Here is a 25,221-nt window from a genome sequence, read left to right on the forward strand (position 1 = left end):
TCTAAACTGAACTTCTGAATTGCTTTTGGTTGCCAACTTATATTATTCAAAAATTCTAGCATATTGTGGAAATAATTCTTTGCCATTTTTCATCTGTTGATCCTTCCTGTAAGATAAATTGATTTGTGATTTGTTGATAGTATCTATGTGTGAGGATTGTCTGTTTTCTGTATCATTTTTCAAAAATTTAGAGTTGGGTTATTATTTTTAAATGACTTTTGGCTGACATTTGACGTCAGTAGTACAGGGTTTGTCTTCCTTGCATTTAGTTAACTGGAATTCAGGTTCAAAGAGGAATTTGAGGAAAACAAAGGACAGGATTTATTTCTCTCACACAAAGCACTCAATCTAAGGACTGCCCAGTGAGGCCTAGCAAAGAGGGAGGGCTAGAATCTTCTGATGACTGGTCAAGTGGAGGAAATCCTCCACTTGATGGAGAGGAAATCAGAAGCTGTAACCAGCCCACAGTCAGTAGGCTTTCTCTCACAGAAAGAAAGAATAAAACTCTGTTTGTTGTTGCTGTGTCAAGGCAAACCCATGCTACTAAAGGCTTCTCTTTGTATGTGCATGGAATATCTCCAGAGGGATTTTCAAGGAACTGGTGCTAGCAGTTGTCTGTGGGGAGCTGAAGAGGGAGGAAGATTTATTTTTCATGGTTATACCCATTTGTACTGTTTGAATTACTGGATTGGCCAAAAAGTTTGTTCGGGTTTTTCCATAATCTTCGCAAATATTTACTGTATATGTTTTGCTTTTTCAAAACTTTTTTAACCTAGTTATTTTTTTAAAAGCCTCTCTTACGCATGGTTATGTAATATGTTAACATTAGAGGAAAGTGGGTGAAGAGTATATGGGAACTCTCATAGTATATTCTGTAAATCTAAATTTATTTAAAAATAAAAAGTTTAAAAAAATGACGGAGGCGGGGAGCATACTGACTTCCTATACAGAATCCTACCCCATGAGACATTTTTCCACCTTTTTGTCTTGTCATTTCTTTTAAAGATCTTGCTTTCACCCCTAATTCTGCTGACTTTGTGATTACCAGATTCAATACAACTGTCTTAGCCATTTTTCACTGTTTTTGTTGGGGTCAGACTATTATTTCATATTTCATAATGCACATCAGCTGACAGATACTTATAAACATCACAGCAGATCAGAGGAAAGCACTCTATGAATATATTGCTTTTAAGAGTTTGACCAGGCTTTGTATCTAAACTAGTGCACAACCTCAGAACCTTAAACTTTGAAAGCCAGTTTTCCTCAACTTGTGCTCCTGGTAAAAACACAGATGAGTCTACATTTTTGGCAAGCCCCCTGAGTGATTCTGATTCCCTGTAACACTGAGTTCCAGAAAGAATCGTCTGAGAGAGAGAGAGAGAGAGAGAGAGAGTGTGTGTGTGTGTGTGTGTGTGTGTGTGGTGGTGATGGTGACTTGAAGGATGCGGGGACAGGGTAATCAGGGGGCTGTGGCCAGTGTCCGATGGGAGTAAATGAGGGTCTGAAATGCCACAGCGGTAAAAGGGGTGGAGAGAGAAGGCAGATGCAGCCGCGCAATTGAGTTCGTGATCCAGGTGTGTGGACGACAAAGTTCCTTGTTCAAGACAGGCAGAGGGAAAGAAGCTCTTCTAGTACCTTGAGGGGGCGAAGCATATTAATGGAGGGACAGAGATGCTTTGATGGGGTACTTCTTGAGGTGGGTAATTGATCTTTCTTGCCTTTGATTCCCAAGGTGCCAGGCACTGGGGACACAGTCCCTGCTCCCACACAGATTACATTCAAGTGAAGGGGGACAGATAATACACAAGGAAACAGATACATATGCCCATGCCAATTAGCTGAGTCCATGAAGAGAAGTGGAGTAAGGGGTTGGAGAATGGGTGATAGGAGCCCTGAGGAGGCCATTTAGACAGGCTAGTCGGCGGAGGCTTCTCTGAGGTAGTGACATCTGAGAGAGACCTGAATGAAATAAGGGGGTGAGCCAGGCAGGCACCTGTGGGAAGGGCATTCTGACGGAGGGAGCAGTGAAGGCGATGGCCCTGAGGGGGTGGAGAAGGACTTGCTGTCAGGAGACACGAAGGCCGGCGTGAACGGAGCTGAGGAGGCAGAGGATGGGAGGCGGCGGGGTCAGGACAATTTTGGAGGCGGTTTGTAGGAAAATGTATTGGTACCATAGGAGCTTCCTGACAAAGCAAGCCCGTTGCTACGTGGAGAAATGGGAATTAACGGGACACTGTGGAGCTTTGTTTCCTGCTGGCCCTACAGGACAGTGATACATGTGACATGATGAAAGGGACATTGCTCGAAGAGTGGGGAGCCGTGGCTCCTGTATTAGTCTGCCCTTTTGCCCTGCTGTCAGTTACTGCGCTCAGTTTGGGGCTCATTTCTGGAAGTGCAGGATCAGTGCCTCATAGCACCCTTGGGGGCATTTAGAGGGTAGCCTTTGGGGGGTCTCAGGCTTCTCAGAGTGGGGATGAGACTGCGTCAGTTAAAGCAGATGTGACGGTGCCCCAGAGAGCTGTTCACCTCTTTCCCCCATTCCGACTGCCACCTCTCTTCTTCCAAGCAGGATTGGTTGCCGTGGTCCCTGCTGCTTCTCTCTCTCACGTGTGATACCGGGGCCTTCTACGTTCCTGGGGTCGCACCAATCAACTTCCACCAGAACGACCCTGTAGAAATCAAGGTAAGTGCATTCCTGGTCTGTGGGAGCCAACTGTTGCCCAGTTGCTGGGCAGCCTGGCCAGAGGACTGTTGCGAGCTGGTCACGTCCCTCCTGTGGTTGCAGAGAACCCAGACCAGTGCTGCTCAGCCTGGGAGGAAGAGGATTCACTGCGCATGGCTGGGGCAGAAGCGGTGTGTCCCTCGGGCCCCGCCGCCTCTCCTCTCTCTCTGCCTCTGGCTGTCTCTGCATCTCCCCCTGTATGAGTGCATTCTCTCTCTCTGTCCCTCTCTCTCTTTCTCTTTGGCTCTGTCTCTGTTTCTGGTTCTTCTGTGTCTTTGTTTCTCTCTCACTTTCGCTCGCTTCTGTGCCCACCTCTTTCTGTGTCTCCGTCTCTCTCAACCTGCCTGCTTCTCTGTGACATCTCTGCCTCTCTCCATCCTCCTCTATGTTACCGACTTTCTCTGCACAACTCATATCATCTATGTATACGCATGATTATTATGGCCTTTTTTTTCAATTTTAGCTTCTGCCAGGATTCTCCAGTTCAGTATTTCCAAACGGTGCACTGCATATCTGAGTGGTGGTATATGAGATGATTTTAAGTGGCTGACACGTATGTTTTATTTTAATAGCTGTTTTCTTTTAATTATACTAGAAAATATAGCCATTACTTCAACTCATGATTCCATGGCTGTCATTGTTGGGTTTCCATTTTTAATAGTGTTAAAATGTTTGCTTCTTTTTTTTTTTTTCTTTTTTTTTTTTGCGGTACGCGGGCCTCTCACTGTTGTGGCCTCTCCTGTTGCGGAGCACAGGCTCCGGATGTGCAGGCTCAGCGGCCATGGCTCACGGGCCCAGCCGCTCCGCGGCATGTGGGATCTTCCCGGACTGGGGCACGAACCCGCGTCCCCTGCATCGGTAGGCGGACTGTCAACCACTGCGCCACCAGGGAAGCCCAAAATGTTTGCTTCTTAAACAAAGGTATTTACCTAAAAATGAATCATATCCAAGAAAATAGCAGAATAAACGGTAAGTAGATAGAGCAAGTTGGTACATGAGTGATTCGGATTTGAAAGCATTGTCCTAAATCAGAGTCCAGAAGAACAGCCAACTGGGCCACCTCACCTTGTCAGCCTAGATGCCCACCTGTGGGTCAGTCACCTGTGACAGGGTTATGGGAGAGTCCTTTAAAATATGGTTGACCGGGGCAGTGGGCAGGCTGGCACCTTGGTTAATGTCTCGGACTCTTGGTGGCATTTTCAGAGCCCTAAACACGGCTGAGGGTTGGTGGTGGATCTTCTTGGATCTCATTTCCCAGGAAACAAACTCTAAGGTGGAGATTTGGTGCAAGAGATCTATTGACTAGGCACCCAGTCCTGGAAGCAGGACTGGGCAGAGGGAGATATTAAGCTGTGATAAACAGAGTCCTATGGAAGGCTCTGGAACTGGAGTGGCCAGCTGCAGAGTTCTCCCACATTGAGGCGAGAGGACTGGCCACCAGACAAGGGGTGTGACCTTGTTCCAGAGCTCCCAGCTATAGGGACTCCTCTCTACCATCACCCAAATATAACCACTCTTAATACTTTGGGTTATTTTTCTTAGTCTTTTTCTTCTGTGCGGTGTTTACAGTGTAGGGTACTCGGCATTCTCACACTTCCGTAAACCCCCAGCTTCTTGACTACCACATTGGTCCCCCATAGGCAAAATAACGTATAGTTGAAGTTTTTAAGTAGTCCTTCAAATCCTTAGTGATTCTGTACAAAGGTCTAGCAAAACATATAAAGTAATGAAAATAAATTCTGCTCCTAAAATGTACATTTCTTATTGATGGGAACCACATCTTTACTGGTCTGTGCAAAAGCAAAGCAGTGAGATTGTGTGAAAATAAAGTTTTTATCCTGTCCTAAGCATCACAGTGTTCAAAAGGGGGAACAGAAGCCCAGAAAATCACAAAGGGCCATCCACCTGACATGCTGTCATGTACATGTGCCTTTGTTTGCCACCACATTTTGGGCATTTGCAAAATTATAAATTGCTACATGTCATGCTTATTTGGGGCATTAGATGCAAGCAACTTTTCATTATCCAGGGGGAGTTAACCAGTTTAGAGGTTAAAAATATAATACATTTGTGGAAAAACGAAAACTACCACGAATCAAGTTCTACAAGGGCTGGGATATTATCTTTCTCGGTTACTGCTGTGTCACCAGCTCCTAGTACATAGCCTGGCAGGGTGGATAAATACATATGATCAATGACTATTAGAAAATGCCTGCATTTAGAACTATGTAGTAGTAACAAGCAAATGCACCATTCCATGTGTTGCATTACTGTGAGCATCCCTCTTTCTTGGAAGTCAGACTTGTAATTTTCGGGAACAATAATTAAAGTCACCTTTATTGGGGATTATTTACATGCCAGGCATTATGCATTGCTTAGCTCAAGATACCCCCTAAGAGCCCTCTGAGGCAGACACTGTATGTTTTAGAGATTTACTGAACATTTTACAGTTACGGAAACTGAGGCCCGAGGAAGTGAACCAACTTGTCCAAGGTCACATTGTGAGGGAGACATAGGGTTAGTTCAGAGCCCGGCTCTTAACCGCCGCAGTACCCTTCCTCCCAGTGCCTCTGCCAGAAGCCCCCTCCAGAGCAAAGCTTGTGGCATGGGGAGGACAGGGTGGCTCTGGCTTCAGTCCTGCCAAGCTGGGCATGTGAGAACTACACCTTGGGTGGGAAGGGAGAGGGCGGGAGGGGACATAAAGGTGAGACTCAGTTTCTTTGTAATGTGGATTCTTTTTTGATTGTCCAGAAGGAGAGAATGCTAAGAAACACAGAATAACAGGCTGTTATAACAGATAATAACTTTTTGGTCATTTCGCCTCAAGCAGTTCATGAAATGCTTAATAGAGGTCCCCCGTCCTTCAATCCAACATCTAAAAAGCTCTGAAACTTAGAGTTTTTCTAAACTCATTGTAGGCGAGACCTGACCTGAACTGTTTATTAACTTTATTTTTCCCACCTTAGTATGAATATTTTTGCATTTCCTTGTCATTGAATGTGGGGTACTGCTCCAGACCCAGCTGGGGGGTGTTATAAAACCCATGGTTTTATAATATACCACATTGCTCTTTTAAAATTGGAAAAATTTTTAAATTAAATTAAATTAATTTATAAATTAATGTAATAATGTAATGTAATGTAATAATTATTAATGTAATAATGCCGAGTATACTAAAGATGAGTGGGTACCAGGGAGGATTACTGAAACAGTCATTAAATTAAATTAAATTTTAAATCTTTTAAAATTAAATTAAAAATCCTAATTCCAAAGCAAGAATTTTAAGTAAGGATTGTGGACCTGGATTCTAAAAACTATTTATACTTTCAGATGGTGTATGAGGAATGGTTAATAGTTTTTAAATAGCAAAGATAATTTTAGTTGCATTTAAATTAAAATTTGGGACTTCCCTGGCCGTCCAGTGGTTAAGACTTCGCCTTCAAATGCAGGGGGTTGTGGGTTCAATCCCTGGTCGGGGAGCTAAGATCCCATATGCCTCGCAGCCAGAAAACCAAAACAAACCAGAAGCAATATTGTAACAATAGCAATAAGGACTTTAAAAATGGTCCACATCAAAAAAAACTTTAAAATAATTAATTGATTAATTTTTTTTTTTTTCAACATTTTGACTGGTTCTATTTTATCCATGTTTTGGGGAGTTGTCTGTGGCTGTCACTGTTTCCAGAGCTGCATTCTGTGTGCTTGCATCACTTCCTAAATGTTCTTCTTCATGGTCTTCTTAAACTTCATCTTTAATGGTTGCATAATATTTAATTGAACGAATATATTGTGGTTTATTGACCAATTTCCCATTACGGGGCTTTTAGCTGTTTTTCCATTTTTTTCTCTTTTTTCATTGTGCAAACATTTATCGAGCACCTACTATGTACCTAGATCTCTAGGCACGGTGGTTACATAGGTAAGCAAGACACATATGGTCCTTGCCCTCATGGAGTTTAATCTTAAATTCTAGTAGGGGAGGCTGATTTCTCTGGAAAAAGAAAACAAAAACATAAAATAATTACATTTTATCAGACATGCTACAAAGATAACTAGAAGTGTTGAAATACAGAAGATGAGGGAATTCCTTTGATAAGATGATAAGGAAAGGACTCGAAGGTGAGGGGATTTAAGCTGAGACCAAATGTGAGAAGGAGTCTGAGAGTCGGGCAGAGAGGAGCAGGTTCAAAGCCTGAAGCAGGAGAGCGCTGGTCAGGCTCAAGGAACTAGAGGCAGAAGACCACTGTGGTTAGGAATGAGGAGTGAGCTCTTTGTTCCTGAAGTTTTTTCCCTTATTTGGAGTTATTTCCTTAGGAAAGATACCCAGAAGTGAAATTATAGGGTCAAAGGATATCAGCATGTTAAGGACTCTGAGTATATATTGGATTTGGTTGTGATTTTAAACAAAATCTATAATGTAATCTAAAACTAGTGAACTGTGAAATAATTATATAGTATACCAGAGTTGTGTCTGCTGCGGCTAGTTTGCTTATTAGGTAATAATGCCGAGTATACTAAAGATGAGTGGGTAGCAGGGAGGATTACTGAAACAGTCATCTTGATTTCTGGATTGAGGAATAATGGCCTCCCTTCTTCCACTAGGCTGTGAAGCTCACCAGCTCTCGCACCCAGCTGCCTTATGAATACTACTCACTGCCCTTCTGCCAGCCCAGCAAAATAACCTACAAGGCAGAGAATCTGGGTAAGTTCTTCTCTCACACTGCTGTCACGCTATCCCAAAGAGGAACCCAGATCTCTTCATAATGTTAATAGCAGTTAACCCTTATATAGCACCTACCGTGTGCTGGACACCATTCTACATAGTTTATATACAGATTAGCTTATTTAATCCTCATAACATCCCGAAGGAGGTTGTTGTGGTGTTTATTCCCATTTTACAGGGTAAGTGATTTGCCTCTGGTTATACTGTTAATTAATGGCTAAACTGGGCTTGGAATCCATGTAGTCAGGCTTCAGAGCTGGAGCCCTTGGCTACTGCTCCGACTGGCTCTCCTTGATTTCTAGATAGCCCCTTCTGTTTCTTGTGGCTTCTGTAACCTGCTCTGCTTTTAATTAAAAGAATGAGTGATTATCTCTGGCCCTAATGGAATCAGGGACATCACCATAGTTCTTGCTAAGCTGTGCAGGCCTTGCCTCAAATAATGTGGGAAGCACCCAGTGCAGTGTCTGGCATATGTGTTCATAAATAGCAGCCATTTTATTTTAATTCAAATAATTCTTCATTTGGTGGAATTTCAGGCTTAAAGGAAAAGACATTTGGTGGCCTCTATTGAGGACATGGTTATTAGTACTTACTCTGCCATCTCAGTGTTAAGTCCTGGAGATAAAAACTTGGAACTATGCCCTCCCTGACTTCAAGGAACTTAAGAGACTTTCCTGTTCTCTTATAGCTTAGGGAGGGGAAAGGAGAGAACCGGCTCTTGAGCAGTCCCCTGAAAGGGCTGCCTTCTCCATCAGGGCTACCCGTGGCTCAGATGTTTCCAGAACCCCTAGCCAACAGGTGTACCTACTGCCAGGTATTGGATGTCCCAGACCAGCTGGGGCAGGCCTCGACCAAAAGCAGGCAGCACCGCCAGTCCCGAAGTCTCGCCTTGTACAGTTGGACGGAGGTCGGTCTCGGGGCCTGGGCTGCTCTTGCTGCCTGCCGCTTACCCTTCTTTTCTCTCCACACCATGCCATGCTCCGGCCACCTTGCCACTGCTGGGAAGCCTGACCTGCTGTGTCCTCCAGACCCCTCACAGCAGCTCCTCCCTCCCCCTGTGAGCTGGTGTGGATTCATCTACAGCCCAAGGCTGAGCACTTGGGCACACCTCAGTGTGATACTGCGTGACCTTAACCTCCGTGAAGCTGGGGAATGTTCCTGCCTCGTAGAAATGGAAACTTCCATGCACAGAAGTTATCCTGCCACACTGTATCTCATTCCAGCTTTGTGTAGTGCCTCCTTCTGTGGCCTAGGGGCTCTTTGAGCAGCGGGATCATGTCTTACATGTGTCTCTCTCTGCCACTTCTGACCCAGTGTCTGACACATAGTTGTCATTAGTAAAAGTTTTTGTCCTCCCTGAGTGGAGCAGAAACAGCCTTGATTGAATGCCTTTTGGGTCGCAAGCCTTGTACTCTACGTCCTCATCATCATCACTGTTAATACTTAAAGGGCTCTAACAGTGAGCCAGGCATTGTTCTAAGCACGTCTGTGCTTACCTTAGTTAATTCTCACAACAGCCCTCTGAGGTAGCTACTCTTACTATCCCCTTATCACAGATAACAGAAGCGAGGCACAGGAGGTGAAGTCACTTGCTACAGGTCACTCGCCGAGTTGGTGGCAGAGCCCAGGAACTCTGGCTTCAGGGTCCATAGCCTTAAGCAGTACACTCTGCGCACTGTCTTACTTGGTTCCGACTGTAACTCAGCAAAGCCAGGTATGATGGCCCCCATGCCATAGAGGGCACAGCAGCTTCAGAGGTTTGAAAAACTTGCTTGTGGTCACATGGTCAATGGGTAGAGAAATTGAGATCTTAACCCAGGTTTTTTAACTCTAAAAACAGAATTCTTTCTGTTGTCCAGACTGCCTTTTCCAGAAAGGTTCATTTGGGCTGTCCAAGGGCTGTGCTCCCAATTATCATGTTGGTGGAGATTCATATCGTGGCGGGGGGGTGGGGGCATGTCTGCGGCAGCTGTACTGGAGTATGACATCAGACTCGTTTAGAGGGTCCACTCAGCGTGTTGCTCGTCTAGTGTGGCTGGCTGTCTGCTCCCAGCTTTAAAAATTAAAATGAATACTTCTGTATTAGAACTGAGCTGTTCCAGGCCAGTGTGTCCTCTTTCTTGGTTTAAATGTATCAATAATTTCTAAATATCAAGAAGTGATACCCACCTTACTTGATCTTCAGCCCTGTTCCTCTCTCTGTATGTTCTTCCTTTCCTCAAGTGAGTTCCTTATTGACCTTCCTGAAAAGAAGTGAGTGGTAAGGCGTGGTGTAGAGGAAAGAGCCCAGGGGCTTAGCACTACCACAGTCACTGTCATAGGCTAGTCACTATCTGGGTCTGGTTCTCAGCACTGTCATATGTAAAATGGCAGAGGATGACCCAGATCATTTCAGCAGTGGACCATGCAGATATCTTATTGGTGTTCTTGCCCTCCCACTGGCCAGTCCATCCCTGGGTTTTGCAGACTCATCTGCATAACTAGCCTTCTAAAAGAGGGGGAAAGCGGGGGAGAGGTGTAGAGACCTTCATCCAGGCGCCTTTTCACCCTCCCCCCTCTGCTGAGTGGCCTCATCCACTCTTGTCAGAGTGCTACTTTGCACAGCTGAGTGGTTCTCCCCACTGGTAAAGCTAGTGGCCCTGCCACTTACCATCTGTATCCCAACAACTCACAGCTTCTATCTATAGCCCTGACCTTTCCTCTGACCCTCAGACTTGGATATCTGACTGCCTGCTTGACATAGCCACTTGACATATGCAAACTGAAAAAATGCCTTCAGTCTAAATTTGCTGTTTTTCCCATTTTCCCCCCAACTGGAACTTGGTTGTAGAAGCCCCATAGTCCTCCTGATTTGTACTGCTCCTCACTCACCCTTTGTGTCAGCCAGCACCAGCCCCCCTAGATTTCACCTCCTCAGTAGCTCCTGAATCTGTGTACTTGTTTCCGCCCTCACTGTACCCTCTAATCCAGCCACCATCACCGCCCACTTGCATAGCTGACTGCCATCGCCCCCGGCCAGTTCCGTGCATCTTCGATATTTTCTTCACAAAACAGCCAGAGTGATCTGTAACCAGAATTGGATAATGTCTTCTGCCGCCCCTGTTAGAAACCTTTTATTGGTTTTTGTGGCTCTCTCGATAGAGATCAAACTTCCCGTTGGCCCACAGGCCCCCTGAAGTCCAGCTCCAGCCCGTCTCTCCAGCGCGCCTCAAGTCACCCTTGCCATGTGCACTGCAGCCGCACAGGCCTCTTACATTTACCGCGTCATCCCCCTGCCTTCCCCCCGCCCCCCAACCAGGCAGGGGGCCTTTGTGCGTGCTGTTCCCTTCTGTCTAGAATAGTCTTCCCCTATCTCTTTGCCTAGTTAAGGCTCTCTTCCTTTAGAGCTCACTTCAAGCATTACTTTCTCAGAGAAGCTGTCCTAGACCTACTCCCCCACACCTAGAGCAAGTTCCTCATATTGTACTATACCGTCTCATTATCCTGATCAATCAGTCTGTCTTCCCACTAGACCATAAGCTCCGTATGTCTGTTCAACATTATTTCTTCAGAGCCCAGCACATAACCAATATCTAGTGGATGTTTGGGAAGGAATGAATGAATGAACGAATGAATGACTAGGCCAAGAGTCCCACATCAAGCGGGTCCACACTGGTAGGCAGCTGTTAGACCAGGCGTATGTGGGCATTAGTGCTGCCTGTGGGCTTTGGTAGGTCTCCTTCAGCCTGCCCCAGTTCCACCTCATCCCAGTAGAAGTGTTAGAATGGCTCAGAAGGAAAGCACCGTTGGGTTTAGTTGACAGGCCCTGACTGCTCGGTGCCTGCTCTCGGAACGTCTGGCAGCAGGTTTCTCTGAGGCAGTAGGCATGCAAGGGGTGTGCCAGTTTGTTAAGTTAAAAAGATGTTTTGGCTGAAAATCTCAGGTGCTGGATTTTACCCTACCTCCCTTCCTCCCTGAACCAGGATCTGAAGACGCAGAAATAAAGAGGAAACATTATCTGCCCTTAAAGAGCTCATAATGAGGTATGAGGGCAGAAACTTAACCTGTCAACATATTGTGCAAAGTCACATCACTGACATATGAAAAGGTGCAGAAGTGATGCTGGTAATAAAAATAGCATTTGTTGTCTTCCCACTCTATGCCTGGTACTTTATTTCTCACTGTAACCCTGTGAGATGCGTACTATTATCCCCATTTTACAGATGAGGAAATTGAGGCTCATTGAGCTTAAGGTACTTACCAAGACTGTTAAGCTAGTCAGTGGCAGAGCCAGGGTTCAGTAGCCCTCTCTTCACCACTGTACGATGCTGCCTCTGTGCAGAGGGCAATCCGAGGAGGGAGTCACAAACTCAGTCCTAAGGCGGTCAGGAAGGGCTTCCCGGAGAGTGGAATAGAAGCTGAGCTTGAAGGGTGAGGAAGAGTTTCCCAGGAACACGGGGCAGGGAATGGCACTCCAGGCAAAGGAAACGACATGTGGCCCAGAGGCACGGAATGACGTGGCATGTTTGATGTGCTCTGAAGAGTCTGGTGGTGCTAGAGCACAAAGGGAGAGGAGGGACAACAGGGGGGCGTCAGGTGGGCAAGCCTGGCCTGAACAGGCAGGGTAATGCATTGAGTGCCAGGCTGCAGGACTGCTGAAGGCCCTGCAGGTGGGCCCTGTGTCTCTGCTGACCTCAGCAACCTCAGGGCTGAAGCTCTGAGCTCCATCTGTCTCTCTTATGGCAGGAGAGGTGCTGAGAGGGGACCGGATTGTCAACACCCCTTTCCAGGTTCTCATGAACAGTGAAAAGAAGTGTGAGGTTCTGTGCAGCCAGTCCAACAAGCCAGTGACCCTGACTGTGGAACAGAGCCGGCTCGTGGCCGAGCGGATCTCAGAGGACTACTATGTCCACCTGTGAGTTGTCCTCTGCTCCCTGCCAGCCTCGAGTTCCCATAGGGGAGGGCACTGAGGGAGAGGCGATCTGAGGGACTGAGCGGGGCCTTGGGTTTCCAGCATTGCAGACAACCTGCCCGTGGCCACCCGGCTGGAACTCTACTCCAACCGCGACGGCGATGACAAGAAGAAGGAGAAGGACGTGCAGTTTGAACACGGCTACCGGCTCGGCTTCACGGATGTCAACAAGGTAGAGTGTCTTGATGTGCTCAAAGGGCTGGGGGAGCCACTCCCCAAAGTCACGAGCACTTGGGGCCACAGAGGAGGGGGAAACATGTAGCTCTAGGCTTAGGAAAGGTGGGGATGGCCAAGACAAGTTCCCCCTGGTGCCCCTGGCCATGGCCTGTCAGATGTCTGAGTGCTGTGGGCCCGGCTCTGGCAGATGCTACACAGGAGGTGGAAGGCACAGTGCCTAAAAACTCAGATTCCACATAAATATATGATTATATGGATTATAAGATTAACCACCGCCCCCACCCCCACAAAAAAAAAAAAAAGGAAGTCTGGAACTTCATCAGTATGTAAGAGAGAGAGCTCAGCAGTGGTCAAGAGCATGCAGGTTCCCTGGGTTTTGAATCCTGCCGTCACCACTTACTAGTTGGTGAGTGACCTTAAGCCTACCTCTCTCACCTCTCTAAGCCTTGGGTCCCTTATCTGTAAAATGTATGTTACAGCCATACCTGCCTTTTGGGGTTGTCATGCAGAGTAAATCAGATAATCTGTGTAAGCACTTTATAGCACAGCCACTGAGAAATATGCTAATGGCATTGATTGTAACAGTGATTCTCTTATATTTGTCATTTTCTAAACTGAACACATATTACTTAGGGAATAAAGAACAAAAGCATTTCTTTTGAGGCACAGTCCCTGTCCTCCAGGGGCTTTTTTCATAACTGGGAAGAGAACTGACAGTGTAAGATCCTGGATCTTAAGTCCCAATCCTGACCGTGCCAGTGCTTTGACGGTCAGGGCCAGAAGAGTTCAAAGGGAGCTAATGTGCGGGCAGGTTGTCATGGAGGAGGTGGGCCTTGAAAAATAGGTAGGCTTGAGCTGAGTGAAGTTGGGACAGCATTCTAGTTAAGTGAATGCCGTGAACAGAGTTCAGGGTGGGGACTGTTCACGGGGCAGGGAGGGACCCAGGGAGACCAGGCGAACTAACATGTCTGGGAGGGTGACGGCAGCTGGGTATGTTAGGGTGACAGAAGGCCTTGAATACCAGCCTAAGGGGTCTGAACTTGTACCTAGTAAGCCCCACAGAGCCCTGGAGGGTTCATGAGTAGCGGGTTGCTATAAGAGCAGTGTTTTTGGAACACTGGTACAGTTGGGTCTGCTAGATGAGGGAAGGGACCTAATACCTGGCTGGTCACCCTGTGTGATTTTTCTGGTGGTTTCTTGGCTCCTAGCTCTTTTGTTCTCTTTGTTGCGCTGTTTTAGATCTACCTGCACAATCACCTCTCGTTCATCCTTTACTACCACCGGGAGGACCTGGAAGAGGACCAGGAGCACACATACCGCGTCGTCCGCTTCGAGGTGATTCCCCAGAGCATCAGGCTGGAGGGTGAGTGGGGAGGTGTGACCAGAGGGGCAGGGCTGGACGGGCCTGGGCTTCACACCCAGGGTCTTTGCACCCTTGATTCCTGAAATGGCTGATAGGCCCCAGTGTGGCATATGGGCCCAGCCAAGGTAGAGTCACTACATTCCCATTAGAGAAGGTGGGGGGCAATGGGAGAGCTGACATGGTGTCTCCTGGCCTGGCACAGCACCTTACCAGCCACCCCGGGAGGTAATGTGCTGATTATGATAGGAACCAGAGGCTCAGAGAGGTCAGTGACTTGGCCAAGACCAAACAGCAGTTTGGGGCTTTGCTGGGCCATCACAAGAAGCAGCCAGCTCAAGAGCAAAGGGATGGAGCACAAGGGGCAGGGGTACCGACGGAGCTGCTGGGCAGCAGCTTTCAGTGTTTCTGCTCCTCTGTGTGAGTGACTGGCCCCGGGTCAACAGCTGTGCAGGAATTTGAGCGCCCAGGCGCAGCCCTGTGGGCCTGACGGGATCTGGTCGGCCTCACCTTGCCTGGCAGCGCTAGCTCGCCACAGGGCGACTTCCATTTCGCATGCCTGGCCTTTTGTCCACAGTGGTGGTGAGTTTCTGGAGCTTTTTTAAGCTGTGGAACCTCATAGTCAAACAAAGTCATACGCAGAAGTCTTATGTAAAACATAGACCCTGCACTTTCGGGGCATCATACTGCCTCTCCTCCCGTCTGTGTCATGGTTACAGCTTGACATTTACTGTGTGAGTGTTTGACAGCAGCTGCTCCCCCACTGGCCCTTCGAAGTTAGAGACCCTGTCTCCTTTTCTCACCACTTTCTCTCCAGCACAGTACCTGGCACATAGTAGGTGCTTATTTATTGTATGTTGGTTGAATGAATGGACAGACAGCAGGATGAACAAATGTGTAAATGAAGGAAGGAAGCATCGGAGTGATTGAATTACTGAAGTGCCAGGACTCTGGGGACTAAATGAGTGAGCGAACGTATGAGAGAGTGAGTCAGTGTTGTTTTTGCCTGTTGAATGGGACTGATTGAATGAGCAAATGAATGTTTGAATTGATTGAAGGAAGAATTCGTTTGACTAAATAGGGACTCAGACCCCTCCCCACATACACCTCTCTGCAGCCCCTAAGGCCCTTTGGAAAGTCAGGGCTGTGGGAAGCACAGTTTTTTGTTTCTTTTTTGTTTTTGTTTTTTCATCTTTATTAGATTATAATTGCTTTAAAATGCTGTGTTCATTTCTGCTGTACAACAAAGTGAATCAGCTCTATATATACCTATATCCCCTCCCTCTTGGGGCTCCCTCCCACCCTCCCCACCCCACCCAAGGGAGGACAATTTTAAAGCTCTAGTTGCCAGCTGTTCTCCCAGCCACTGCTCCGCAGCACGCTGCCTCTGAGGGCACCCGCAGAACAGACCCTGGGTAGTGGCACCAGCCCTTGCAGGAACAGACTGAGTCTCTGTCTCTCACAGACCTCAAAACAGACGAGAAGAGCTCATGCACCCTGCCTGAGGGTACCAACTCCTCGCCCCAAGAAATTGACCCCACCAAGGCGAATCAGCTGTACTTCACCTACTCTGTGCACTGGGAGGTGAGAAGGGGCTGGAGCCCACGGCAGGGGAGGAGGGCTCTGGTCCGAGCAGCAGTTGTCAAGGTGGAGGCCTGACTCTCAAGTGCTTCCTCCCACTACCAGGAGAGTGACATCAAATGGGCCTCTCGCTGGGACACTTACCTGACCATGAGTGATGTACAGATCCACTGGTTTTCTATCATTAACTCCGTCGTGGTGGTCTTCTTCCTGTCAGGTGAGAGAGCTATGGGTTGGAGGGTGGAGAGGACAGGGGGTGAGGGATGAGGGGCTGAGGTGTCACATCACTCCCAGGAGACTTCTAGGGTGTTCTTGGAGCCAAGCATAGGTCAAAAACAGACATTAGGGCTCTGGGCAAGGCATCAGTACACAGAGGTAAACAAGATTCACCCTCTACTCTGGAGAGCTCCCTAGGGGAAGGCTGCGCCGCCTCTTCACGCCCACCTTCACTGACTCATTCAGCAGTGTTTCGGCGTTGCTCATCCTGTGCGGGCCGCATGCCGCGTGCTGGATGTGGTGCTGAGCAAGCCCAACCCAGTCTCTGCCCTCACGGTCTGTATTCTGGTGGCAGGAGAGAGACAGAAAAGCACAGAAGTAGTAGGGTTCCAGATAGTGCTAAGTGCTGTGAAGCATATGCATGGCTGTTGAGGAGAGGGTGAAGGCTGCTTTAGAGAAGACGTCTCTGAACGAGGAGCCACCATTCAGAGACCTAGGGAAAGACGGTTCCAGCAAGGGCCACGGCCCTGCAGTGAGACAGGCTTGGTGAGAAGCCAGATGGCAAGAGGGCATTGAGCAGGGTGAGGGTGGTTGTCAGAGGTAGAATGAAACTGATCGTTTCAGTATCAGGAGAAGTAAAGATAATGCTGTCTTTATTAAACATTTACCCAGGGGCCAGCTGCTGTGCTAATAAACACTTAAATGCATCCCCATCCTCGCAGCCCCGTGAGCTAAGCCAAAAAGTGTTAAGTTAGCTCAAGGTCCTACAACCCATTGTCTTAACCACTACGCTGTGCTGCCTAGATAGGTAAACAGGGTGCTGTGCAAGTACAAACGGGGGTGCCTCTGAGCTGTTTGGGGTGTTGAGAAGAGAAGATGTTTTGAAGTGTGAGTAGGAGTCAGGACAGAGTGGGGCATTTGGGTAAAGGGAACAGCCTGGGTTACAGGCACGCAGGTGAGAGAGAGATGGGGCTGTGACCTGATAACTAAAAGCAACAAATAACCAGAGGCAAGTGAGAGGCGAGCCTGGGAGGAGGTGAGGCTGGAGAGGCTGGAAGGACCAAGCCCTGGAGGAGCTGGGATGCTGTTCTCCCTGGAATACAAGCGGTGTCCTGTGACTGCCTCCGCCCATCCCAGCAGCTCATTCTTCCCCTCTTGGGGGGTGACCCTCTGTTTCCCCTGCCCTGTAGCTGGGGTGGAGCTATGCCCAGGAGAGAACCTGAGGCGGCTGCATAGCCAGTTCCCACTAGAGGAAGCCACGTGTGCCCGGAGGGCAAGCAGCACAGAAGACTCAGATGGCCGTGCTGACGACTCCTCTTCTTCCCGCCCCTGTTTGTTTCAGGCATCCTGAGTATGATTATCATTCGGACCCTCCGGAAGGACATCGCCAACTATAATAAGGAGGATGACATTGTACGAGGTCATGGCTGGGGAGGGATGGACTTGCAGAGGGAGGGCAGTCTAGCAGTGGGGCTCTGGGCCTACCAGACCAGGACGCGCACATGCACGCACGTGCCTGTGTGTGTGTGTGTGTGTGTGTGTGTGTGTGTGTGTGTGTGTGTGTGTGTGTGTGTGTGTGTGTGTGTGTGTGTGTTATCATTCATAGCGTAAACCAAATATTGAAAAGGAAAACAAAATGTTTAATGACCCAAAGTGATGGGGATAAGGCTTTCTAATTTCTAAGCGTAAAAACAATGGAAGAAATCACAGAAAGAAAACTGGATTAATTTTACCTTAATCCTGCATGTTAAGATATGTAAACAACAGAAAAGTGAAATGGCAAAACAATATATGCAACAAATTTTTAAAAAGATGATAGTTAAAAGAACTGGTATAAAATCTCTAAAAAAAAAAAACCACTAAAATCCCTAATGTGATAATGAACAAAAAATTTACAGACAAGGAACCATACATGGCCAGTAAACATGTGAAAAACTGTTTTTACCTCAGGGATAAGCCCCCAACGTGCAGTGTCCAACAGTCATGAGAAGACAGTTTTGGACCTTCAAATTAGCACAGATTCGTATACATAGTACTAATTGCCGGCAGGGTTAATGTGAGAGAAGCACCTTTTCATGCCACCCGTGCAAGTGTAAACTAGGAGATTTCTGAAAAGTTATTAATTGGCAGCACATATCATGAACTGCCAAATAGTTAACTTGTTTGTTTGTTTTGTTTTTAACATTTGGCTGCACTTTTAACTGTTGGTACGGCCTGTGGGATCTTAGTTCCTCAACCAAGTATCAAACCCGCACCCCCTGCAGTGGAAGCACAGAGTCTTAACCACTGGACCACCGGGGAAGTCCTAGTTAACTTGTTTTGATACACTATCTTCTAGAATTTTCCTAAGGAAAGCATTAAAACCACAAAAATTTGGTCTAAAAAAAGAAAATTTGGTCTAGAAATATTTATTGCAGCCTTTCTTATCATTTAAATAAACTGGAAATTGCCTGATATTCCATAATAATGGATTGGTTATATTATGGTACAGCCATACAATGAAAAATTGTACAAACATTAAAATAGTAATTGTAGAGAGTGTTTATTGACATAAGGAAATGCTCATGATCATACATCAGCTTAAAATAACAAAGTATTGTTACACAGTAAATACAGTATTTTATTGTTAAAAATTATATATACATATGCACATGTACATACATAAAGGACTGAAGGAAATATGTCAAAACAGTGGTATTATTAAGTATATAAATCATTTTCTCTATCTTTCTGATTTATTTTTTAATCTATGAATGTTTATGAGTTTTATATTTTTTGTTCAGTCTTTCTGGATTTTTAAAAAATTGTCTACAATACTCCTTTACTACTTTTGTTCATTTGAATATCATGCCATATATCAAAAAAATTTTTTTACTTATTACACAAGTAAGAGCACATACAGACATACCTCAGAGATATTGCGGGCTCAGTTCCAGACCATCACAATAAAGTGATTATCACAGTAAAGGAAGTCAAACAAATTTTTTGGTTTCCCAGTGCATATAAAACTTATGCTTATACTATACTGCAGTCTATTAAGTGTGCAGTAGCAGTATGTCTAAAAAAATACCTTAATTTAAAAATACTTTAGTGCTAAAAATGCTAACCATCATCTGAGCCTTCAGCAAGTCCTAATCTTTTTGCTGGTGGAGCGTCTCACCTCAGTGTCGATGCTGCTGACTGATCAGGGTGTTGGTTGCTGTAGGTTGGGGTGGCTGTGGCGATTTCTTAAAATAAGACAGCAGTGAAATTTGCCAAATCAATTGACTCTTCCTTTCATGGACAATTTCTCTGTAAACATGCAATGCTGTTTGATAGCATTTTACCCACAGCAGAATTTCTTTCAAAATTGGAGTCAGTCCTCTCAAACCCTGCCTCTGCTTTATCAACCAAGTTTATGTAATACTCTAAATCCTATGTTTTCATTTCAACTATCTTCACAAATCTTCACCAGGAGTAGATTCCATCTCAAGAAACCACTTTCTTTGCCTATCTGTAAGAAATAACTCCTTATCCGTTGAAGTTTTATCATGAGATGGCAGCAATTCAGTCCCATCTTTAGGCTCCACTTCTTTTTTTTTTTTTTTTTTTTGCGTTATGCGGGCCTCTCACTGCTGCGGCCTCTCCCGCTGCGGAGCACAGGCTCCGGATGCGCAGGCCCAGCGGCCATGGCTTATGGGCCCAGCCTCTCCGCGGCACGTGGGATCCTCCTGGACCGGGGCACGAACCCGCGTCCCCTGCATCGGCAGGCGGACTCTCAACCACTGCGCCACCAGGGAAGCCCTAGGCTCCACTTCTAATTCTAGTTCTCTTGCTGTTTCCACTGCATCTGCAATTACTTCTTCTTCTGAGGTCTTGAACCCCACAATTCCATCCATGAGGGTTGGAATCAGCTTCTTCAAAACTCCTATTAATGTTGATATTTTGACCTCTTCCTATGAATCACAAATGTTCTTAATGGCATCTAGAATGGTGAATCTTTTCCAGAAGGTTTTCAGTTTACTTTGCCCAGATGCATTGGAGGAATCACACTCTATGGCAGCTATAGCTTTATGAAATGTATTTCTTAAATAATAAGACTGCAAAGTCAAAATGACTCCTTGATCCATGGGCTGCAGGATGGATGTTGTGTTAGCAAGCATGAAAATAACAGTAATCTCATTGTACATCTCCAGCAGAACTCTTGGATGACCAGGCGCATTGTCAATGAGCAGTGATATTTTGAAAGGAATCTTTCTGAGCAGTAGGTCTCAACAGTGGATTTAAAGTATTCAGTAAATCATATTGTAAACAGTTGTGCTATCATCCAGGCTTGTTGTCCCATTTCTAGAGCACAGGCAGAGTAGATTTAGCATAATTCTTTAGGGCCCCAGGATTTTCGGAGTGGTAAATGAGCATCGGCTTCAACTGAAAATCACCAGCTGCATTAGCCTCTAATGAGAGTCAGCCTGTCCTTTGAAGCTTTGAAGTCAAGCACTGACTTCTCCTCTCTAGCTATGGAAGTCCTAGATGGCATCTTCTTCCAATCGAAGGCTGTTTCGTCTACATGGAATATCTGATGTTTAGTGTAGCCACCTTCTACATCAGCACTTGCTGCTTTACATTGCGCTTTTATGTTATGGAGATGGGATTCTCTCCTTAAACCTCATGAACCAACCTCTCCTAGCTTCAGACTTTTCTTCTGCCGCTTCCTCACCTCTCTCAGCCTTCATAGAATTGAAGAGGGTTAGGCCTTGCTCTGGATGAGGCTTTGGCTTAAGGGAATGTTGTGGCTGGTTTGGTCTTCTATCCAGACCACTCAGACTTTCTCCATAACAGCAATAAGGCTGTTTTGCTTTCTTATCATTCCTGTATTCACTGGAGTAGCACTTTTAATTTCTTTCAAGAACTTTTCTTTTGCATTCACAACTTGGCGAATTATTTGGTGAAAGAGTTCTAGTTTTCAGGAATCTCAGCCTTTGACACGTGTTCCTTGCTAAGCTTAATCATTTCTAGCTTTTGATTTAACGTGAGAGACAGGCAACTCTTCCTTTCACTTACACACTTAGAGGCGTAGGGTTATTAATTGGCCTGATTTCAATATTGTTATGTCTCAGGGAATAGGGAGGCTGGAGGAGAGGGAGAGAGATGGGGGAACAACTGGTTGGTGGAGCAATTAGAACACGTTTACTGATGAAGTTTGCCATCTTATATGGGCACAGGTCACGGCACCCCAAAACAATTGCAGTAGTAAAGTCAAAGATCACTGATAACAGAACACTATAACAGATATAATGAAAAATTTTGAAATGTTGTGAGAATTACTAAAATGTGACTCAGAGACACAAAATGAGGAAATGCTGTTAGAAAAATGGTGCCAATAGACTTGCTTGATGCAGGTTGCCACAGACCTTCAATTTGTAAAAAATACAGTGTCTGCGAAGTGCTGTAAAATGAAGCACAATAAAATAAGGTGTGCCTATATTACTTTTATAATCAGTTAAAAAAATAATAACTTGCTTCTAAAGACACCACTCAAAAACTATCACCGTTAACATTTTAGTGTGCTGGTTTACATTATTTTTCCATGCATTTGGTTTGTGGAATGTGCGGAGGAGATTTTCCTTTTGTATAGCTGTAAGCCCATGTTTGTGCCCTCCTTTTTCCGTGTGACAGTTCTCTGGGATATACGTTCTCATGTCACTTATACTCCTGTGTCAGAGTGGAGCTGGTTGACACCTGAGGGACCCTCAGCCCTGGTCAAGGATGTGGGTCCTTGGGGGTGGTCCCTGCAGGAGCTGCCTTCTCCAGAGCCCAAGAAGAGCCTCGCTTTCTGGCCCTTTGCTGCAGGAAGACACGATGGAAGAGTCCGGGTGGAAGCTAGTGCATGGCGACGTCTTCAGGCCCCCCCAGTACCCCATGATCCTCAGCTCCCTGCTGGGCTCGGGCATTCAGCTCTTCTGCATGATCCTCATCGTCATCTGTGAGTAAGCCCGGCAGGGGTGGAGGTGGGCTGGGGGTTTGGGGAGGGTGAGCTGTGCTCACCAGCGCAGCACAGGCCTGAGTCTGAGAAAAGGGTGGGCTTGCCTTCCTGGGGCAGGGGGGCATGTCAACATCTCTGGGCCAGACAGAGCCGTCCATCCCAGCAAGAGGGCTGGTCCTCTCAGCCACAGGCCCTGGTGATTTGCTCCTCCTCAGATCTTGCCAGCACCATCGATAGCCCCCGACATCCACACCACCAATGAAGCCATATATCAGCACTCTGAGGTTGGCCTCCTTTTGCAGCCAGGGATTAAGTGACTTACCCATTTCAGCACCAGGATTAGGACTGGAATCAGGTCTTTTTTCTCAGAAAACACCCCCAAAAATGAATATATAGTAGTTACAGGCAGTTCTGAAATCAATCTGCCTAAATTTTTTTTTAACCATTTTAACTTTTTTTTTTTGCTGACATATAACACTGTATTAGTTTAAGGTACACAAAATAATGATTTGATATTATATGTATATATTGCAAAATGATTACCATAGTGAGTTTAGTTAATATCCATCACCTCGCATAGTTACAATTTTTTTTTCTTGTGATGAGAACTTTCAAAATCTAATCTCTTAGCAACTTACCTGCCTAAATTTCTGTCTCAGCCTCATGCCTCCAAGCTTTGTGACCTTGGACAAGTCATTTAACTTCTGTGAGCCTCTCATTTAACCTCGTGAGCCACAGTTTCCTCATCTAAGGAATGTGGGAACTAACCACCTCAGAGGGCTGATGAGGTAGATTCAGTGAGCTGGCATTCGTAATGCTCTCAGCTCAGTGCCTGGTTGGTTGCAAGTGCTCTGTGGGCTGGCCATTACCATTAAGATGCATGGGGCTTCCCTGGTAGTACAGTGGTTAAGAATACGCCTGCCAATGCAGGGGACACGGGTTCAAGCCCTGGTCCGGGAAATTCCCACATGCCGCGGAGCAACTAAGCCCACACGCCACAACTACTGAGCCTGCACTCTAGAGCCCTCGAGCCACAACTGCTGAAGCTCACGCATCTAGAGCCCGTGCTGCGCAACAAGAGAAGCCACCGCAATGAGAAGCCTGAGCACTGCAATGAAGAGTAGCCCCCGCTCACCGCAACTAGAGAAAGCCCGCGGGCAGCAACAAAGACCCAACACAGCCAAAAATAAATAAAAATCAAATAAATTTAAGAAAAAAAGAAAAAGACGCAGCCAGCCATGGCCCAGCAACTGCTGCACCCCTCTGAACCCCAACTAAGACCCAGTCTTCTCCAGTAGAGTAGGGAGAGGGAGTAGGGAGCCTCATCTAGCCTCACCTGCCCTGGGGCCCTGTGAGCCAGCCCACGACTGGGCCTTGGGGCCTAGAGACCCTGACTTTCCCTCTCTTGCCCCTCCCTCCTCAGTTGTGGCCATGCTTGGGATGCTGTCACCCTCCAGCCGGGGAGCTCTCATGACCACGGCCTGCTTCCTCTTCATGTTCATGGGGTACGTGTGCATGAGTGGGGTTCCAGGGCTGGCGCAGGCTGCCTGCACTGCAGCTAACAGGTCCCCTTGGTGTGGATCCCTTCCATCTCCCCACAGGGTGTTTGGTGGATTTTCCGCTGGCCGTCTGTACCGCACTCTAAAAGGCCATCGGTGGAAGAAAGGAGCCTTCTGTGTAAGTGTCCTAACCCTCCTCCCCGTGTTCTTGCGGGGCCAAGAAGCTTCCTCCTGGGCTCCTCGAGAGCAGCATAAGCAGGCTCTGGTGGGGGTTTAGGGCCAGCTGCTGGGCAGCAGCCTGATGGGTGGGAGGAGCACACCCAAGGGCCAGGAGAGCTGGGCTCTCACCCCTGGGTGCTTACCGCTGAGGCCTTAGTAGCCATATCCATGAAAAGAGGGAATTGAACTTAGATGATTTTTAGCCTACATTGTCCCATGGCTCAAGCACAAGAAGTAATAGGGGATTCAGAATAACAGGATTTAGACACCATCCCAGGTGTCAAAGTTTAAGGTCAAAACCTGATCAGCAGGGCAGCTGTGAGAACACCCTACCCAGCAGAGTAAGGAGAGAATTACCTGCCAGGGGCGGGAGAAGCCAGGCCCCACGTCACTGTCAGCCTGTTTTCCAGACTTTGGGGCCTCTGTTCCTCTTCAGTAAGGTCAGCTTCTGGTGTTCACTGTCCTCCTGGTGGTGAGGAGAGTTCTTGGCAGCAGAAAAGACCACAGAAACCAGAGGATGCCTGGGAGTGGACCCTGCCTCCCAGGGAGCCCTGAGCCCCTTCTCCCAGAGCAAGTGAGCCCTTAGAGGACCAGGGAAACCCCTGGTGCCAAATTCAGAGAAGCCTCTAGACCCAGGCCTTCTGAAACCATTCTCACAGCTATCAAAAGAGCAGGGGAACTCAGGCTATCCCAGCTCTGGCAAATACCCCTGGCAGTTAATAAGCTCTCAGTATAGAAGAGCTGTGACAGTGGCTGTTCTGGAAAGATCAAAAAGAGTTTCCTAAATTCTTGACGCATCAGGTGTTTTTCTCAGGCTACTGTGTGCTAAGACCCAGGGATCTTCAGAGCTGTAAAACCCAGCCCTCTCCTCACCTGGTGAGACTTCCCTGATGAGGTCTTCCGCCAGATACCCTCCAAATCTCCCTGTACTGGTGCCACGGCAAACCCCGTCTCTCTGCCCCAAACCTGCTCCCTGCATCCAGTGGCACCATCATCCACCCGGGCCCCCAAGGCAGTCACCGGGGTGGCTCCCTTTCTTCCTCCTACTCACTAGCGCCCCCGCCTCCTCTCATACATCAAGTGTGGATGGTTCTCCGGCCAGATAGTCCACGAATTCCTTCCCATCTCCATCCCCAGGACTCCTGCCCAGGTTCAGACATCTTTCCCTCCTGCCTGGGCCCTTGGCCGTCCTAGGCCTCCTCAGTTTCCCTGCAAGATTCTGACCCTTCCCAGGTGTGGAGCTCTGCCTCGCTCCACAGGTGGGCCTCTGCTGCAGCCGCAGCCGTGCAGGTGTACAACTGCTCTTCTCTCCTCCAGCCTCTGCGTGGGCAGCTAAGTCTTAGGTCCGGGGTCACTCTTCCTCCCCCACCGATTCTAGCTTCAGGGTCCCCCTTGGCACCCCAGGGGGGCCTGGGCAGAGCCTTGTGCCTATGAGTGCCACTTATGTTGTTCTCCATTTATGGGTCTGAACATTTTTCCTGTTCTTCCTGGTATCTAGCACAGTGCTCAGTCCATACATTTCAGCCAGGAGGACAGACGAGGAGTTCTCTGCTACACAGCAGAGTAAAGTAGGAACACACAGGAAGGGGGGAAATGACATTTGAGCTGGGCCTCGGAGAGGAGGGTTTCAAGTGGATGGAAGCAGCCAACAAGGAGGCCTCAGTTTCTGGAATCTCCTGGATCCCAGTCCTGGCTCCGTTATTTCCTTGGTTGGTAACCTTGACCAGCCCTCTGAGCCTTGGTTTCCCCATCTCTCCAGTGGGGACTGGTTGCACCTAAGTCTCAGGGCGTTGTGTGGTTGGAAGGAG

The 25,221-nt window shown here is 47.2% G+C and overlaps 1 protein-coding gene across 1 annotated transcript in view; it reads left to right on the forward strand.

The window, feature by feature from the left end:
* Nucleotides 1-25,221, forward strand: part of TM9SF4 (transmembrane 9 superfamily member 4) — a 56,535-nt gene that overhangs the window by 20,844 nt on the left and 10,470 nt on the right. The window contains exons 2-12 of the mRNA XM_082856892.1: nt 2,573-2,686; nt 7,328-7,427; nt 12,174-12,342; nt 12,442-12,571; nt 13,816-13,939; nt 15,402-15,520; nt 15,623-15,734; nt 17,076-17,146; nt 21,563-21,695; nt 23,119-23,200; nt 23,297-23,372. Of these exons, the coding sequence (XP_082713018.1) occupies nt 2,573-2,686; nt 7,328-7,427; nt 12,174-12,342; nt 12,442-12,571; nt 13,816-13,939; nt 15,402-15,520; nt 15,623-15,734; nt 17,076-17,146; nt 21,563-21,695; nt 23,119-23,200; nt 23,297-23,372 (1,230 nt within the window). The remainder of the gene's footprint in view (nt 1-2,572; nt 2,687-7,327; nt 7,428-12,173; nt 12,343-12,441; nt 12,572-13,815; nt 13,940-15,401; nt 15,521-15,622; nt 15,735-17,075; nt 17,147-21,562; nt 21,696-23,118; nt 23,201-23,296; nt 23,373-25,221) is intronic.

The sequence above is a fragment of the Leucopleurus acutus genome, assembly GCF_964270905.1.
Source record: "Leucopleurus acutus genome assembly, chromosome: 16".
Lineage (NCBI taxonomy): Eukaryota > Metazoa > Chordata > Mammalia > Artiodactyla > Delphinidae > Leucopleurus > Leucopleurus acutus.